The sequence below is a fragment of the Eptatretus burgeri genome, chromosome 17, assembly GCF_056783735.1.
Source record: "Eptatretus burgeri isolate ZD-2024b chromosome 17, Ebu_testis_v1, whole genome shotgun sequence".
In the NCBI taxonomy this organism is placed as follows: Eukaryota; Metazoa; Chordata; class Myxini; order Myxiniformes; family Myxinidae; genus Eptatretus; species Eptatretus burgeri.
The window spans coordinates 60,721,548-60,741,116 of record NC_140977.1 but is presented as its reverse complement, the minus strand read 5'-3'; the positions used below and the strand labels follow the sequence as shown (position 1 = coordinate 60,741,116).

The 19,569-nt window shown below is 43.7% G+C and overlaps 2 protein-coding genes across 8 annotated transcripts in view; both read right to left on the bottom strand.

Annotated features, from left to right (window-relative positions):
• The window catches only part of IFT56 (intraflagellar transport 56), a 97,274-nt gene extending 85,334 nt beyond the window's left edge, over nucleotides 1–11,940 (bottom strand). The window contains exons 1-4 of one of the 7 annotated variants that reach the window (XM_085861323.1): nucleotides 11,824–11,940; nucleotides 11,577–11,708; nucleotides 3,893–4,027; nucleotides 1,890–1,982 (exon numbers count right to left, since the gene is read on the bottom strand). In XM_085861323.1, the coding sequence (XP_085717449.1) occupies nucleotides 1,890–1,982; nucleotides 3,893–4,027; nucleotides 11,577–11,609 (261 nt within the window). In that variant the 5' untranslated portion in view covers nucleotides 11,610–11,708; nucleotides 11,824–11,940. Of the gene's footprint in view, nucleotides 1–1,889; nucleotides 1,983–3,892; nucleotides 4,028–10,091; nucleotides 10,335–11,080; nucleotides 11,328–11,576; nucleotides 11,709–11,823 lie in introns of those variants that run through there. The other 6 variants (XM_085861324.1, XM_085861322.1, XM_085861325.1 and 3 more) reach the window with 6 other exon arrangements.
• Nucleotides 11,941–14,226: 2,286 nt separating this feature from the next.
• LOC147010275 (uncharacterized) lies at nucleotides 14,227–16,667 on the bottom strand. Its single transcript, XM_085862972.1, has 3 exons — nucleotides 16,054–16,667; nucleotides 14,505–15,938; nucleotides 14,227–14,230 (listed from the first exon to the last, which is right to left on the bottom strand). Exons 2-3 carry the CDS (start codon nucleotides 15,833–15,835, stop codon nucleotides 14,227–14,229), a joined length of 1,335 nt encoding a protein of 444 aa, XP_085719098.1. The 5' UTR covers nucleotides 15,836–15,938; nucleotides 16,054–16,667.
• Between the last annotated feature and the right edge of the window lie 2,902 nt (nucleotides 16,668–19,569).

The following is a 19,569-nucleotide window of genomic DNA, read 5'->3' as shown; positions in this document are numbered from 1 at the left end:
TCGTTGACACACGTCGACACACGCTACTTGTAAGTTACTCATAAGTCGAAACACGTCGAGGTAATGTTTAGCGTACCCGAAACTTATTTCTAACCTATGAGTAACGTGTTGTAGGCACGTTACGCGATCGTTGACACACGTCGACACACGTTACTTGTAAGTTACTCATAAGTCGAAACACGTCGAGGTAATGTTTAGCGTCAGTGTTCCAGACTCCCTGGTTTTTTTTTGGGGGGGGGGGTTTTACTTCGGTATGACAGTGATGTTGAAACTTCGATTTCTAGTGCGGTTATAATATAATATAATTAATAGGCTGCCACTCAACGATTTAAATCAGAACCGCACTAGAAATCGAAGTGTCAACATCACCGTCATGCCAAAGAAAAAAAAAAACCATGGAGTCTGGAACACTGACTGGTTCCTCCTGTGTGAACCCCATTTTTATATACTAATTCCCCTAACCGCTGCCAATACGCCATTATATGGAAGTTGTAAGTTAGAAACACGTTCATTTAGTTCTTTGGTCGTCCGAAAGACGTCAATCAAATACGTCTTACATACGTCAATGTGCGTTGAAAATACGTTAGGAATTGGTTCAAACCACGTTACTCATAAGTTAGAAATAACTTTCGGGTACGCTAGACATTAGCTCGACGTGTTTCGACTGATGAGTAGCTTACAAGTAACTTTTGTCGACTTGTGCCAACGTTCGCATATCGTGCGTACAACTTATTCCCATCGTATGCGGAACGTGTGAGGCATACGGCAAGTATGTCGTAAAATTTTTAACACCTTTAAAATTACAAGACATACACCACTTACTATGACGTATGATAGTGTACTTTAGCGTTCTATTCACGTAAACCAAACTTACCCATACCGTATTCGACGTGCGCCAGCGTTTTAGACGCATTTTTCAGAGGTCGGCATATGCTGGCAAGATCGCCAAGGTGTGACTGTGATGTTGACACTTCCATTTCTCCGGCGGTTATGATTTGAATCGTGCGGCAGCCTTTTAATAGGCTACGCCACGTGATCAGCGGCAATACGTGCAGCGCGCTATGCATAAGTTAGACTATCGTTGGGCATAGGTTGTGAACGCCGACAACAGTCTAAGCATTCGTTGGTATAAGTTATCTTTCAGACAATGAAACGTTCTGTGTCCGTTACTAATATGTTATGCATACGACAAACTCGTTATGAATACGTCCGAATCTTTAAAAAAAAACATCAAAAGTTCAACGTAAGCCAGAGTTTTACATACATTTTGATACGTTGCCATTGCTGGCTAAAACGTCAAGGTGTGACTGGGCCTTAACAAGCGACTGGTTATGGAAGGACAGAGAAAGATGGAGAAAGCCGAACAACAACTCATTACTACTCGTAAATCTCTGCAAGTGCTTGGCATCACCTGATATTGATGGAAAGATTCGACAAAAGGTATTTCTAGAGGAAAGGAACATCGTTCACATTTCCTGTATATTTATTTATTCACCACAGTTCGACAACAGGGTTTTTTGGTGAGAAAATAAGCATGTGAAAGAAATTGCAAGCATCAAGCAGTGGGAATTAAGTGAATGCGTCATCGATATGCTGATTTCATTCACATTTTCATTCACTTCTGGATCCGTAAAAAGCAAAACAGAATTATTCCTTTTTATCATGTTCATTCTCAAATCTCAATGGAAATGAAAACATCGAGTTAGCAAGTTGATTAACAATATTGCTGTTGTTAGACCTACTACTTTCACTCTAAAGAACACAGACGGTGTAATTTTGTGTCAGTACAAGCTTTTTACCAGGGATACCGATGTCTCGGTAAATCACTTGAGAACCCACTAAAACCAAGTGCCAAAGACCCTGATGCTTGTGGAAATGTGAAGACAAACCTCCATGCTTTTCTTGTAATCTCCAAGATGAAAATGACAATAGGCAAGCCAGAGATCGACGTTTTTCTCTGCATCACCAGAGTGCTTCTGGAACTGAAAAATGCACAATCATAACCAAACATGATGTGATTTTTTTTCCAAGTGTGATCAAAATCAATCTTCAATCAATCGATGCCAGGCAAGTGAACTACAAGCTTATATTTATTTCAGAAGTAAAACACAAATTATAAATGTGAAACGCAGATGTGACATTGTACTGATGACTGGCTATTATTCTCACCTTCTCCCTCTTCCACTCTACCTTTCCACTTATATTTACTCGGAAAGAGAATGTTCACGAAGGTCTCTCGGTCTCGGTCTCGGTCTCGGTCTCGGTCTCGGTCTCGGTCTCGGTCTCGGTCTCGGTCTCTCTCTCTCTCTCTCTCTCTCTCTCTCTCTCTCTCGGTCTCTCTCTCTCTCGGTCTCTCTCTCTCTCGGTCTCTCTCTCTCTCGGTCTCTCTCTCTCTCTCTCGGTCTCTCTCTCTCTCTCTCTCGGTCTCTCTCTCTCTCTCTCGGTCTCTCTCTCTCTCTCGGTCTCTCTCTCTCTCTCTCTCTCTCTCTCTCTCTCGGTCTCTCTCTCTCTCTCTCTCTCTCTCTCTCTATCTCTCTCTCTCTCTCTCTCTCTCTCTCTCTCTCTCTCTCTCTCTCTCTCTCTCTCTACAAACTGCTAGTAATTGCTGTTGTGACCTGGATTCCGAGCAGTTGAAGACAACACACTTTTCGCAACAGTGATTAAAGTCCATGAGTAAAAAAAAAAAAAAACATAACCTGGTGAAAAGAAGTAAAAAAATTCCATGGTAAGAGCTATCTATTATATATGAGAAATATTTATGCTTGATCACAACTTGGTGAATGTCCTGACAAAATGAGGAACTAGAACGGCATTCGGTAGAATGCATACCTCCACCAACCTGAACAGTTTACGGTTTCTATTTTACTGATAAGGTATGGATGCAGATCCAGTCGAACAAAAATCGAATCGGGTTCATCTTGTCACCTACATACCAAGTTTCATCCGAATCCATCCATAAAACTTTGTGAAATATCGTTATCTTTCTCGTTTTTTGGCAATGTCTCTCAATGATGAAGAATCACATAAAATTCTCGGATCCAAATATGGATCCAGATTTTCACCAAAATCTATTCAAGTTATCCTTGTCACATACCCAACCTGTCTGCCAAGTTTCACCAGAATATGGCTTTTTGAAATAAGAACGGCACTTGGTACAACACATACCCCCATCAGGCTGAACAGTTACATTTTGTATCCCACTGATAGGTCAAATGTGCATCCGAATCTTCACAAAAATCAAATCAATCAGACCTTGTCACACACACAACCTGTCCACTAAGGTTCGTCTGAATCCATCCCTAACTTTTTGAGATATCCTCCTCATAAACAAACAGACAGATAGGGGAGAAAACATAACCTCCGTCCACCTTCGGTGGTGGGGGTAATAAAATGCCCAACTCTTACTCATATGTTTTGGTTCCAAGAAAGGTTCCTATGCTACACTGGCACAAGATTAATTCAATCAAACAATCTATCAACCAAAATCAATATACCTCGAATAATGTTAATATTAATCTCACATTTAATGGAGTTACTAATCACATCTAATCATGTTCATGTTGCCTATCCAATGTTAATATCCCATTTAATCGAGTTACTAATCGCATCTAATCATGTTCATGTTGCCTATCCAATGTTAATATCACATTTAATAGTACAAAAGTTTCCTCCCAGTCTTGATATGACCTGCAAGTGTCTTCTAGATAAATGTGAATCTCATCCAATTGGAAGTTAATCTCACCCAAATAGTATTGTTTAATTTTCACGATAAGTGTTCATCTTGCCTCGAATAGTGTTTATATCACATCTACGTGTTCATATCACTCCCATATTGTTGATGTTGCTTCCCATTGTGTTTATGATAATCTCACCAAGGAAGTGTTCCTCTCACCTCTAATAGCGTGATAGCACCAGTATAATCTCTGTTGTTCAGAAAGTCAATAAAATGTGGAACTTTTCCCTTCTTCTTTTCAACAATATCTTCCTCTTCTTGTGATGCCAATGCAGGTTTTGCTCGTGAAAGATTCTAAAAATGAATGCCACACCATGGCGATGCATCAGAAACATGTTAATAGGTGACAGACAATAACATAGACTCGAAGAGCACCCATTTGTGATGTTGACAAGCAATTGACAGTTCTTCCCACATAATATCAATGTTCATGAAAAAGCTAAATGTGGATGAAGTGGGAAAGACAATCAAATGCAAAATGTATCGACAACTTTAGCTATAAATGTACAAATGGCTGGATGATGAAGGTCTAAAAATCTAAATCACAATATTCCAGTCCACTACAAGATGAACACCCTCCACCCTCGTTCAGGAAATTCCACACTTGGCAAGAGTGAGCAACCATATAAATCGAACTCACAAGATACAGGGAGAGAGAGAAAATAAGACTTTTGCCACCTGACCAAACAGCCAGATACAATGAAAGTAAAATAAAATGAAATATAAAGGAAAATGGTGGCATCCTTAAATTTAGAGGAAAGAGCTGGGGGTGTGTTCCGTTGGCAAGCATTGGCAAGCTTAAGCAAGCATTCTGACAGAAAGGAGTGCTCATCACTGATTAACAACATGGCAGCCTCCGATGTAAACAATGCTATCATTGTACTCGAACAAATGCTGTCCGATAGGTTGTTTTCAGTTTTACTCGATTGTCTTGTAACAACTTCCACAAACAAATTTATTGTGTTCGCAGCGGCTAGAGTACGAGAAAGAGTTGAAGAAAAATAAACAAATGGGGAGTCAGAAGGAGGAGCCTCCTGCCAAGCTCATCTATGGACCTACTGCTGTGTATTTTGGGAAGGCATGGAGGGATTTTTTCATATTTGTAGATTTTAAAGACTTAAAGATGAAAACTGGACGTAACAATAAAAGTATGAAATGCACATTTCAATATCGTCGTCTGTGACAATAGAATTGAAATAGCCACCACCGTTTTGAATTTATGGCGGCCATTTTTGGGCACATTCTGTTAGAAAGCGACTTGCTTACAGCTCGCCAAGCACCTCCCTTGATCAATTGCTCCGCTTGCCAGCAGCTTGCAAAGCAGTTGATATCTGAACGGCTGGCCTGACAAGCGATAGTAAGCTGCTTTCTAACGGAACAAACTCCTGGACTCGGTGCATATAAGCTTCTTCTTCTTCTTCTTCCTCTTCTTCAACAGCCTCAATTATTCCCACATTATTGTGGGGTTAGCTGGGGTAAGCTTGACCAAAATATTTCAGGAACCGGCTGGCCAGTACTAACGTTTGACGAAGCTTAGGGCAAGAATTTATTATTTGATCAGGGTGCCGCCGATAGCGCGCCGATTATTCGCAAAGGACACCGTGGGATCTTTAACGTCCTACAATTAATGCCGGCAGAGGGGATGTGACTAAGTGCACACAGGAAGGCAATTTTACGAGAGAAGATCGTAAAAAGATCATCCTGCTTCAGAGCTGCAGAAGTATCAAACATGCATCACCCCCTTCTGGCACCATCAAACCCAGAGATAAGGAAAGTTAGCGAACTCATCGCCAACAATTCTTCTTACCAACCAAACTGAACCCAATGGTACGAGTTAGTTTTTGGGTTGAGTTCAGATCAACACGTTTTGGATGGTGTATTTGATGAGGGCGTTAACAAGCTCCACTTCAGAATAGACAGGTGGAAATTTGAGAAAATGTCCTTGAGAAAAGTGCCTGAGGAATTTTGGGGTATAAGCTGGGATAAAGTGGCATGGTTACAAGACATGTTGAGCATTCTGAATCCAAATCTGCTTCTTCCCAAAACATCTTTTCAGGATAAAGTATCAAAAATCACCAATTAAAAAATAACGCAAGATCGTGAAAAACTTAAAACAGCCAAATAACAGTCCCCTTGTGCTAGCCGTGCTAAAAAAAAAAAAACATGGAATGATGTTGGGTTTTATCTATTACTAAATAACACTGACAACATGACAAAGATGGAGTTTGTTTTCATGGTTTTTTTTTTTAATTGAAATTACTCAAACATGTTTATGAACTACCAAAGCATCTGATTGTTGATTTTGGACGAAAAAATAATGTATTGTCACGTCCGAGTACCCATTAACACAGGGTTCCTTAGCGCTGGGACCTTTCGTCCTGAAAGATGGTCCAAATTGTCTTTTATGGCACTGTGTTCAATAATTACTGCACGACTTTACCGTTCCCCAAGATCACCTAAATGAGTCATAATCGACAGCACACACACGAAAAGCATATAGCTCAAACACGTTTTCTTATCTTTTAAAAGGAATTCTTTTGTATAGCAAAGGACAAGGAAGAAGGTGGACAAGACATTACAAACTGAACAAACCAAGCCAGTCAAAAGGCACAAAAGAGAATGGGGGTATGCACACTTATTTACAAGCAAATACAACCCGTCGCTTCGCTTACGGGATATTAAGGGGAGAGGGAGAAGGAGGGAGAGAGAGGAGGGAGAGAGAGGAGGGAGAGAGAGAGGGAGAGAAAGAGGGCAATGGGTGGAAGAGAGAGAGGGGAGAGAGAGAGAGAGAGAGAGAGAGAGAGAGAGAGAGAGAGAGAGAGAGAGAGAGAGAGAGAGAGAGAGAGAGAGAGAGAGAGAGAAAGAGACAACAGAGGGGAGGCAGGGTAGGGTAGAGGAGGGAGGGGAAGCTAGGAGGGGGTGAAGAAGAAGGGGCTGGGAAGAGGGGAAGAGCGAAAAAGGGGGGAAGTGGGGAGAGTGATGCCTCACCAAATGTTGCTCTACACTGTGGGAGGGATGGGTGCGAGGAAGGGGGTGTGAGAGTGGGAGGAGAGTGCTGAATTTTATTAGGCAAGGGGAGTGATGAGGGGACAGAGAGAGTGAGGGGAAGGGGGAAGAGAAATGCTCTCAATCGTCCATGCAACAGAGGTGTTTCACTACTACATATTTGGGAAATCAGCAGTGGTATACAATGACCATAAGCCTCTCGAGGAAATCTTCAAGAAACTTCTCCTATCTTCTCCAATGAGTTTACAGTGCATGCTACTCAACTTCAGCAGTATGATTTGGAGATTAAGTATTGCCGTGGTTCTGAACTAGTGCTGCCAGACACATTGTCCCGTGCACCTCTACCAGACACTGGCTCGGAAGCTGGCAAGGACCTTGAGTCTGTCAACATGTTCCAGTTACTTGCAATCACGAATGAGAAATACCTTGAAATCCAAGAAGCTACTCTGAGTGAATTGAGCCTTCTCTTCAATGTAATTAGGGAGAGATGGCCTGACCCCTGAAAGGAAGTCCCAAGACCAGTCCGTCCTCACTTTGATTCCCAAATGCAGTTGGCAGTCTCAGACGGTATTGTCTATAAAGGCATGCAGCTTGTCATCCCACCAAGCCTCAGGCGCAAAATGCTTAAGTTGATTCATGAATCTCACTTGGGAATGACCAAGTGAAAACAGTGTGCTCGTGATGTCTATATACTAGCCCTCAATGAACTCTGACATTGAAGAAACGGTCCTGTGCAAGTGTGCTGAGTATCAGAGCTCAACAACGGGAGCCCATCTATTTTATTTTTTTGTATGCCTTGTCGAGGCTCGTATGACAGCTAACACACAACGCACATCAAGGGGGGGCATGAGACAAGAGGGGCCGCAAAGGGAAGGACAAAACAGTGGGGAACAGAGACGTTGGGAGATCTGTGGAAGGGAGAGGGATGGGGCAGGGAACATGGGGAATACAAGATGGACATTACAGGGACTTTCAGGAAGGAAAGCTGGGAATTTGAAGGAGGTGGGTTTGGGGTGGATTAACGGGGGTAGAAAAAAATGGAGGATTTGGATGGGGGACGATAAGAGGTGGTGGTGAACAGCTGTTTTAAAGGCCTGGAGGGAAGGATGGAAGTGAACAGAGTGAGGGAGTTTATTCCAAAGGTGGGAAAAAAGAGGAATGAAAGAGTGAAGGTGAGCAGTGATTCGTGATTTTGGTAGTTTTCCCAGAAGGGGGTTGTTGGCGGACCTTGAGCGCCCTGCGGAAATATGGTGGGGACAAATTGCAGACACAGCAGGGGGGACGAGACCAGAGAGGAGACGGTAGAAGACAGAAAGACCACCGACCTGCCTGCGGTGAGAGAGTGAGAGGCCCAAAGATTCAGCCTCATCGTGGGAGATGCCCATGATCCTAAATGCCTTTGTTTCCACGGTCTCTTGCCAACTTATACACCTGATCTTCCATTTTTTGAAGTTGCGAGTGACATTTTTAATTTTGAAGCAAAGCAGTACTTGCTCACAGTCGACTATTACTCCAAGTTTGTGGAGGTAGACTGCCTCAAGGACGTTACGGCTCGCTCTGTGATCGAAGCGCTCAAGCAGCAGTTTTGGCGACATGGTATTCCAGAGAACCTACGAAGGGATTCTGGAAGTCAATACATGTCAGAGGAATATTCTCAGTTTTGCAAAGTATATGGCATTACACACAAGATTGTATCCCCCAAATTCCAGAGTGCTAATGGAGAGGCAGAAAGAGCAATCCAGACAGTCAAAAAAACCCTGGAAAAAATCAACAGGTAAGCACTTAGCTTTGCGAGCCTATCGTACCACTCCACGTGTAGGAATAAACTTGTCCCCAGCTCAGCTACTCATGGGGAGACGCCCCAGAAATACACTAGCCTGCAACCGTACCCTTCTCAAGGCTGCTAAGTATGACCATGACATGGTGAAATCACGCTTTGATGCACAGAAAGATAAACAAAAGCACTATCACGACAAGCCATCAATGTCAGGTCTACCAACGCTTCAGCCAGGAGACGGTGTTAGGATGTCACACTAGTGTAGTAGATAGTAGAAAAATTGTGCAAATTATGATACAAGTATCAAATTTGGCATTTCTGTTCTGCAGGGCTTTCTGATCAAGTCTGCCCGATTGGCCATTTGAAAATCCAAATTTTGAAAAATTTGAAAAAAAAAAAAAATCTTCAAAAAAATTTGAAGTCACAGCTGGCTGAAATTCTTGAAGCACAAGTGAACATCCCAGACAGAGAACCAAGGGGACATGCAGTCATCATTGATGGCTCAGCACTTATCAATGCCCCACCTCCACGCACTTCAAAGATTTTTGATGACAATGCTAAAGAAGACATCATCCCAAAGGTGGAATCCTATGGTGCCAGGTACGAGAGGGTGGACGTAGTGTTTGATGTGTACAAGAAGTCAAGTCTGAAGTCCGAGGCAAGGTCGAAAAGGGGGCAAGGAATCAGAAGAAGAGTGACAGGAACCAGTAAGACCCCAAGTAACTGGAGAAGCTTTCTTCGAGATGACAGCAACAAGACTGAGCTGTTTCACTTCCTTGCGGAAAAGATGTGTGAAGCACAGACGACAAGCACAGTCATTGTCACAAAAGGAGAAGATGCCATTAGCAACACAAGTAAGTCACTGGATGCTGTGTCTCCATGTTGTCATGAAGAAGCTGACACTCGAATATTTTTACACGCCAGGGATGCAACGACGGATGGTAGAAAGTCCATTATTGTTAAGGCTAATGACACGGACGTACTTTTCAGAGCAATATCTGCACTGCCATCCTTACAGGAACTAAGTCTTGAGAACATGTGGATTGCCTTTGGCCAAGGAGCCAAGGCATGATGGATTCCAGTCCATGAGGTAGTTTCTGCAATAGGGCCTGAGAAAGCTTGAGGGATCCCATACTTCCATGCGTTCACTGGATGTGACGTCGTGTCTGCCTTCCGCGGTAAAGAGAAGAAAACTGCATGGCAGACTTGGAGCGTCTTTGATGATGTTTCTGAAACATTCACCAATCTCTCCAGCATCCAACATTGATTCGTGATCTTGCCTTTTTTGAAGTTTTTTTTTTTTTCAAATTTTTCAAAATTTGTATTTTTCAAATGGCCAATCAGGCAGATTTGATTGGAATCCCCTGGAGAACAAATGTGCCAAATTTGATGCTTGTATCATCATTTGCACGATTCCTCTCAAAAATTGCTGTAATCTGCCCCACTACACCCAGATGCCGGGCATTGGATCCCAGGTGTGTGATTGAGGTACATCACAACAGCCCCCGTTCATATGTGGAGAGGACCGCAAGCAATGTAAACACCGGCGTAACAGGCTCCATCTCCGTAGTGTACCCTCATCAGCCACTCTCTTGTTCCCATGTTTCCCCGGATGTGAATGATGTCCCTGCTCCTGTTCCTCAATGAGACACCCCAGTGGAGAACGGCTGAAAGTCCCCAAGTCCCAGTTTGCAGACATCTGAATCCTGGAGTTTCCCCAACAGAGTCTTCACCTCGAGCCACCGCATCACCCAGGAACGCCAAGTAGTGGACACCAACATGAGCGGCAGGGCCATGAACCCTCCACGACGTCTGGATCTTTAAAAAAAAAAAAAAATCAATCGTTTAAAATTAATTGATCCATTCGACCTGAGTTTGATTGTTGCATGTTCATGAGCAGTTTATAACGAAAAAGAGACTTTTGCTTTTCTTGTTTATCTGTAAGAAAGGGAGATGTAACATATGCATTGGACTCCATCGTCATTGCCATTGTTGTTGTTGTTGTTTTTTGAGTTGTCGATTGCGTACGTGAAGACGTCATCGCGTACGTGAAGACGTCATCGCGTAAATAAACGCGCTCTCGCTTGCGGCACGATGGAGTCTGTGTGAACTTGTTCCAATGACAAGGTGATGCGTACTTGGGGTGTGTTCCGTTACCAAGCAGCTCGCTTGCGCTTGCCAAGCCAGCCGTTCCCCATCAACGGTTTGGAATCGAGTGCTTAAGCCACTTGGCGAGCGCTCTCCAAGCTGATTGGTAACCCTGGGAATCTAACACCACCTGTCGCGAAGGTAACATTTGGCACAGAGTGTTTGTGAGTATATATATATATATATATATATATATATATATATATATATATATATATATATATATATATATATATATATATATATATATATATATGAGCGATAATTCGGAAACATGGCAATCAAAAGCAATGGAAATCCTGAAAACCATTTCGTGACCTAAAACGTTTATTTAAAATAACCAACGAACACCTTCTGGCCACAAATCTCGGAACTTTGCGACAACCAAACTGGGCCGGAGATGAAAACGGACTCACCATGATGGCGCCTCGCGTTGCCCCTAGCAACGGCTCACGAAGAAAAAGAAAAATTAAAAAAAAGGAAACACTGGTTACAAGTTCGATTTTAAATTATTTTAACAGGATATATGTTCAAATGAAATGAATCCGTTGAATAAATCGTACGATCGAACTGGTCGTTAAACACAAATTCAATCAACGACGAGACGAAGGCGCGCAGTGGTCGCCGCTGATCCGCTTCGACAAGTTTCCACAGCGGGCCCGTGGCCTGGGTATTTACTGTTACGGTTTTGTTTGTTTGTTTGTTTGTGTTTAAACTCAATATTACGAACACGCGAACCCTTATATGTTGTCGTGCTTATCTGAAAAAGTGCCACCGATCGTGACTCTGAAACGTGGACAACGTAAACTGGTGCGAACAACACCGTCTTGGTCCGAGCAAGATAATTTTCCTTCATCAACCAATGACACAAGTCCAAGTGAAAACGACAAGGGCACTCGGTCGTGCACATACCTCCACCACGTAACGTCTGATCCACCAGAACATATCGAGTCCGATACATGTTTGAAATATCTTCCCATTGAAATGAGGACGAGAGAAGAACCTTCAGAGTATAGGCTTTATTCCATTTGATTGAAGCCGCTTCTACGGGCACACCAGGAAATACAGACGCAGCATGGAGTACATAAGCAGTAAGGTACACACGCGCAACTAATCACCGCAAAATAAGTCAGTATTATATATCAATCAGTATTCTCACCATTCAATGAGCACCAAGTGAGCCGCCGACATAAAACGACAATGCCCCAGGGACAATCCCCCCGACCGAGCCGAACCTCAGCTTTATCTCTTCTGTGCTCGAGCCGGGCAACATGTGATCACACGTCACGACCTTCAATTCACCACATTCTCCCCGTCTTTAAAATGTAACTAGAGGCCCAGCTAACGCACCATGATTACTTCAGCGCTACAGGAGTATACATTTCAAGCAACGCGAACTATCTAAACTACAGAAGCATACATGCCAAGCAGTGAGGATTATTTTGAGTTGTAGGAGCATGGTAATGAGCATCGATATATTATGTAACGAGCATATAGGAGCATGAGCATCGAGGATGCCGATAATCCCCTTTACAGATTGAGTCGGCGAGGGGGTATTATTCGTCGACCTCTCCGGGAGTAGATGGCGGTTTCACTTGAGGGAGGCTTCCGATCCTCTTGGTGAGCCTCGACTCGTGCCGGAGATGACTCCCCGATCGCTCTCGGGTGGAACGCGGTAGCTCCGTCGTCACCCTTCTCGGGTGGAGTCCCTGGGGGGGAACACCTGGGGAGGGGATGTCAGAGGGAGGTGTGCCAGATGGTGGTGTACCTGCGGGAGGAGTACCTGAGGGAGCCAAATGGCGAACCGACACAGTGGTCTCCCTGCCATCCGGGAGCCTGACATGAGCATACTCTGGATTAGTATCGATGAGTTCGACCTCTTCCACCATGGGTTCATACTTGCTTTGTCGTACCGGGCGTTTCATGAACACTGTTCCGGGATGGGTTAGCCAGTTGGGCACCAATTGGCCGTCAACATAACGTGGCTGGTGAGTAAACATTCGTTCGTGAGGAGTTGCATTGGTGGACGTGCAGAGCAAAGAGCGTATGGAATTCAGAGCGTCGAGAAGGGTAACCTCCCACCGCTCGGGGCCCAGTCCTCTTGATTTCAACGCCAGAGTTACGGCTTTCCAAATGACCCCGTTATACCGTTCCACCTGACCATTACTCTGTGGGTTGTAACCCGTCGTTCAACTAGTTGCGATGCCGTGCTATAATAGGAATTGTTTTAGCCTGGCCGACATGAAACACGGCCCTCTGTCTGAATGTATGTACGAAGGTTTCCCAAACATAGCGAAGAGGTCAGACAGACATTTCACGACAGTGCCCGAGGTCATATCCGAGCACGGAAACGCGAAAGGGAACCTTGAATACTCATCAACAACAGTGAATATGTATCTGTTGTCTGTCTCGGTCGGCAGGGGCCCTTTGAAGTCAATGTTTAGTCTCTCGAAGGGAGAAGTGGCCTTGATCAGTCTGCCAGAAGCCGCACCATAGAATCTGGGTTTTAGTTCAGCACAAACAGGGCATGAAGCATTCATTTGTTTAATATCTTCAATAGAATAGGGCAGGTTCTGTCTGCGTACAAAATGTGCCATTCTGGTTACCCCCGGGTGGCACAGAGACACATGGAGGTCTTGCAAAGCCCGACTGATTGCCGCCGAGCAGTAGACCCGCGAGAAGGTGTCTGCAGCAGGGTTTTCCCTCCCGGGCCGGTAAATAATGTCGTAACTATAGCAGGCTAGGTCTATCCGCCATCTAATAATTTTTTCATTCTTAATTTTCCCGTTATTTTTCCCATCAAACATGAATGCCACGGATCGTTGGTCCGTAACGAGCGTGAAGTGGTTTCCCAGTAAATAATGTCTCCATTTACGCAGCGCTTCGACGATGGCGTACGCCTCCTTCTCTATTGCCGAGTGTCTCTGCTCGCTTCCAGAGAGAGTTCTCGAGAAGAACGCGACGGGTTGCCCAGACTGATTAAGCGTAGCAGCTATCGCGTGATCAGAAGCATCTGTTTCCACCACAAAGGGCACCGAGCTATCGATCGATAATACCACGGAATTACTGATATCGTCTTTGAGGTTGTGGAAAGCTGTTACAACAGCGGCATCTGGTGGAAAGTTTTTGCAATGCACTAGGGGATGTATTTTCTCGGAGTATTGCGAAATCCATCTTGCATAGTAAGCGAACATGCCGATCACCCGGCGCATTGTCTGCAGGTCCTGAGGTGGGGGTAGCTCACGAAGTGGGCGCAATCGCTCAGGATCAGGCTTAATCGTGCCGTCGGCTATCGTGTCGCCGAGTAGGTCAATTGACCTTGCCGAGAATACGCATTTCTCGTAGTTGAGAGTCAGATTATATTTTCTAGCAATGCTCAAGAATCTGTCCAGATTCATGTCATGTTCCCCCTGATCCCTACCGCACACTGTGACATTGTCCACGTAAACAAAAGTGTCTTTGAGGTTTTCATCTGAGATGATGTCGTCCATAACCCGTTGGAAGCAAGCTACTCCATTCGTGACACCGAATGGAATTCTCCTGAATTGGAAGAGGTGCCTACCTACCTGGAATGCGGTGTAAGGTTTGTCTTCCTCTCGGATGGGAATTTGGTGATAGGCGCTTCGCAAGTCGATGGTGCTGAATATCTTATAATTGGCCACGCGTTCGACCATCTCGTCTATGCGCGGCAGGGGGTAGGCGTCGAGTTGGGTGAAGCGATTGACCGTTTGGGAAGAATCGACAACCATTCGTTTCTTATGGTTCTGACTGCTGGTTACTAACACCTGTGCGCGCCATGGCGAATCGCTCGGTTCTATAATTCCTTCTTCCAGTAATCGCTTGGTTTCTGAAGTGATGAAATTCATGTCAGCAGTGGTATATCGCTGCCATTTGATCGCTATCGGTTTGCAGACCGGCGACAGGTTAGCGAACAGCTGGGGGGACGTTACCTCTGCGGTAGTCAAGGCATTTAAAATTAGACGAGGTTTGCTTCCTCCAAAGGGTATTTCGACGCTCGTGTGCTGCTTGAGGACATTATGACCCAGAATTACGTCTGCGCACAAATCACGAAGCACCAGTACCCTTACATCCCGATGCGTGTACCCTTTTACGTCCAATTCAACATTGCAGTACCCTCGTACGCGGGACTGTAGTGATGTGGCGGCCATGCATACCGTATTGTCTGTCGGGTGGATTTTCCATTTCCTGCCCTTCACTAGCGAGCTGTTGACGAAACTTTCAGAGCTACCGGTATCAATCAGTGCCTCAGCCATATGCCCGTTGATTCGTACGTTGATGATAGCCTTGGATAGATTCCCCGGGGAGGCTGCAGTTAGTTTATTTTGCGAGTAGAGAGCCGCAGAAGTGGGTTTATTTCTCCTTAGAGTAGATTTACATACCCTGGCATAATGCCCTTTCTTGTCACAATTCATGCATGTGGCATCTCTGGCGGGGCATTTTTGGCGGAGGTGTCTTTTGTACCCACAAAAGAAGCATTTACCAACCGGAGCAGTTGCTGAGGAGTTTGACGTGGCCTGTGTATCCGGCTCCTCGGGTGTTTCTCCATCCCCTGTGTCTGGCTGTGTCTGTGCCAGTGGGGTTCCTTGAGTTCCCACCGTAGCAGCGTTCATTAGCAGCATCGGTGTCCCAAATGACTCAGATTGCTGCTGTGCCGTATCCATCGCTCGAGCCTGATCGACTACCTTTTCAAGAGTGGGTTGCGCTTTCTCTAGTAAGCGTTGCCGTATGTGGGCTGATCTAAGTCCTTGGATGAATGCCTCCCGGGTCGCTTCCTTTCGGTGTTCCTCGGCGCTTACGGCCCGAAAGCTGCAGTCTTTTCCCAGCTGATTCAGAGCTTGCAGGAACTGATCGATTGTCTCCCCGGCTGCTTGCTTGCGTGTGTTGAGAAGATGTCGTATGTATACCTCGTTCTTGCGCTTCACGTAGAGCGCCTGCAGCACGTCGATCGCTGCTTCGTAAGTGTCGCACTCCGAGAAGAGCCTGTATACGCCGGGCGAGACATGATTCACGAGGGCGGCCAATTTGTCAGCTCCCTCTTCGATGATGGTCAGATAGTGTGAGAAGGAACGGAACCAATGCGACCATTTCATTTCTGAGTCAGTCGCGTTTGGGTCTGCGTCGAACCTCTCTGGTTTGTAGATCTTGTCCATCGTTGGTTGAGAGAGCCGAGAAAACCAAATGGAATAAATTGAAATGAGGACGAGAGAAGAACCTTCAGAGTATAGGCTTTATTCCATTTGATTGAAGCCGCTTCTACAGGCACACCAGGAAATACAGACGCAGCATGGAGTACATAAGCAGTAAGGTACACACGCGCAACTAATCACCGCAAAATAAATCAGTATTATATATCAATCAGTATTCTCACCATTCAATGAGCACCAAGTGAGCCGCCGACATAAAACGACAATGCCCCAGGGACAATCCGCGCGGCCGAGCCGAACCTCAGCTTTATCTCTTCTGTGCTCGAGCCGGGCAACATGTGATCACATGTCACGACCTTCAATTCACCACACCCATACAGTACATACTAGATCGTTTTGGCCCGACCTCTCAATGGTGAAGAATCAGTGAAAAAAAAAATTAAATAATTCCCGTATCCAGATCCGGATCTTCACCAAAATCGAATCAGTTCGTCCTCGTCACACACCCAACATGTCCACAAAAAATTTGAGATATCCTGCACACAATGAAACAAACAGAGAGAAAGGGTGAAAACATAACCTTCTTCACCTTCGTTGGCGGAGGTAATAAATTACTTTTCCATCAAAGCACATCTTCACGTTTGTCCCCAAATTTCAGCTTCCGTGCTCAAAGAATGGCCGAGATATCACTCGGACAAACAAGTAAACAAACAAATGGAGTAAACTAGAGGGGGAGCACTCGGGAGAGTGCAAAACCTCCGCCGCCAATACTGCTGGGTCACTCAAGTGAACCTTATATCTTATTCATTAAATATGATGTCAACAGTAGACAGTTATAGTTCTTTTCTCCATTTTTTTTTTGGGGGGGGGGGGGTTGGAAATCACTTAAAACATGTAAAAATGCAAAAAAAAAAAAACCGAATTTTTGTTGAAAAAAGTTGCAAAATTTTTTTTTCTTTAACAATTTCTTTTTGGGGGGGTTGGAAATCACTTAAAACATGTAGAAATGCAAAAAAAAAAATTGGGGGGGGGGGGGGGGGTGGAAATCACTTAAAACATGTAAATGTGCAAAAAAAAATTTTTTCTCAAACAATTTTTTGGGGGTGTTGGAAATCTCTTAAAATATGTAGAAATGCAAAAAAAAAATTCTCTGACAATTTTTTTTTGGGGGGGGGGGTTGGAAATCACTTAAAACATGTAGAAATGCAAAAAAAAAATTCTTTTTTTGGGGGTGGGTAAAAAAAAATTGGGGGGGGGTTGGAAATCACTTAAAACATGTAGAAATGCAAAAAAAATTGGGGGTGGGTAAAAAAAAAATTTGGGGGGGGGGTTGGAAATCACTTAAAACATCTAGAATTGCAAAAAAAAAAAAATTCTCTTTTTTTTTTTGGGGGGGGGGGGGACCAAGTCCAAAATTGAATGGCATGATTCTTGGACCATACCTTACCCCCCCCCCCACCAGATTTCGTCAAAATCCGTCGAGGAGTTTTTCCGTAATACTGTTCACAAACAAACAAACAAACAAACAAACAGAAGGGTGAAAACAGTAACCTCCATTCATCTTCGAAGATGGCGGAGGTTAACGAGTACTCCCTTCATTTGGTGCCCAGCGATGACGTCATGCATCACCTGCATATGGAATTGGGAAGGAGCGGTGTCCAATAACATCACGAACATCTATCTATTCTAATATGGAATAGGCAAAGCTGAGAAGCGAACGCAGTATTCTTCTTACATTCGCTTCTGACTTTACCGATAACTTGTTGACAATTGTATACGCAATTTCCGGTTACTTCGGCCTGGATTCAGGATCAGCGATCAAATAACGTAAATCACGATTAAAAATTATTTTTTGATGATGCGGGAGATATCTTTATTAAAATCAGTGGAGGAAATACACACCATGTCTGATATTATTTGGGTCTTTCATGTCTCCGACGATGCCTTTATCTCCCGGCATGCATCATTCCCCATGACAAAAACCGGAAAAAAAAAAAAAAAACGGAAGCAAAAGGGTCATAGCCAACGACACGGATTCACAATTGGTATGGTATTGTGTTCTTTTTGTTGTTTCCTATTCTCTCATCTGCACACGTCAAGTAATATTCACAAGATAGAAATAAAACCCAATCGTGATTATACACCGCACAGCGTTTAATAACAACCGAAGCAAAAGGTCATATCCAACGACACGGATTCCAAATAGCTAGGGGTATTGTGTTGTTGTTGTTGTTGTTGTTGTTTCCTATTCTCTCACGTGCACACGTTAAGTATGAAGCTCACTGCATTCTCTATAATAGAGGAGATATATAAATATAAAATCTCAACCGGTTGGTCGTGTCTGTCCATTTGGGGATCGAGAAACTTCCCATTCAGGGAGGGGCTTCAAAATCAAATGGCCACCATTTTGTTTGCTCTGTGGGACCTCTTTTGTTCGTCTCGCACTTTGTTAATCTCGCACAGCTTTATCTCAACTCCCATTCAATTTCATTTCTCATGGTCACCGAGATGGTTTAAGACTCGGTTGCAAAAAAAAAAAAAACCGGAAAGAAAATGAGTTTTTTGACAAAAATGCATTTGTCGTGAAATTAAGGCCTAAATAATATAACGTCCATTCAGATGGTCAATCTTCACAAGAATTCATCATCTGATTTCATCTTTTGTCGTCGTTAAGATAGTTTACATTTCAACTGCAACAAAAGGTGAGAAAATCAGACAAAAATTCACCATAGGAATTATTCACCGCAGGTAGGAAAAAATGATTTTGATGTCATATGCAAGTTCGTCAGCCATATTGTTTTGAATTTTTTTTTGAATCTTCTCCAGAACAGTTGGACAGATTGAGGCGAAACTTAACACCCACATTCCCCATGACGTCCTTTTACAAGTTTGTTAATTTCTTATTGATAGGTCACATGGTTTGGCAGCCATATTGGATTGAAGAAAATATTAAATAATGTTTTCTCTGGAACTACTTACCCTATCGAAGCGAAAATTTGCAACTAGCATCGACCACCATGTCTGCATATGTGGTAAAATTACGACATCACAAGTTCCATGGTATGGCTGCCATCTTGGATGGAAAAATGCATCTCAACCGAGTCACACGAAACTTCACACACGTGTTCCCCTACCACATTAGAGGCAGAATGTAAATTTATATCATAGGTCACATGGTTTGTCAGCCATATTGGATTGAAAATTAATAAATTTTAAAAATTTCTTCTCCAGAACGGCTGGACATATTTAGGCAAAACTTCACACACACTTTCCCCAAGACATCCTTTCACAAGTTTGTTAATTTCTAATTGAAAGGTCACACATGGTTTGTTGGCCATATTGAATTCACCCTAAGACCTTCAAACATCTTCTCTAGAACAGCTGGTCAGATCAAGAGGAAACTTCACATACGTATTCTCCAATTCAAGGGGATATAAGTTTGTTAATGAATAATTGATCGGTCGATGGTTTGGCAGCCATGTTCGATTGAAGGAAAAATATTAAATAATATTTACTCTGGAACCACTTACCCTATCGAACCAGTGAAACATCAAAATTATAATCTAGCTGACATGAAGAACATGTTTAAAATTTCAACCCAATTGGCCACATGGTTTGGCAGCCAGAATTATTTAATTATTTGAATTGGATAACTTTTCGATATTTTTTTTTTCTTCCAGAAGGCTCACTTGGCTGTGCCTGCACGCGTTTGAGGGTACAGGAATAGCAATTCAATTGAT

Excerpts from the sequence above, each read along its gene's own strand:
- LOC147010275 (XM_085862972.1), bottom strand. The coding sequence starts at position 15,835 with ATGGACAAGATCTACAAACCAGAGAGGTTCGACGCAGACCCAAACGCG.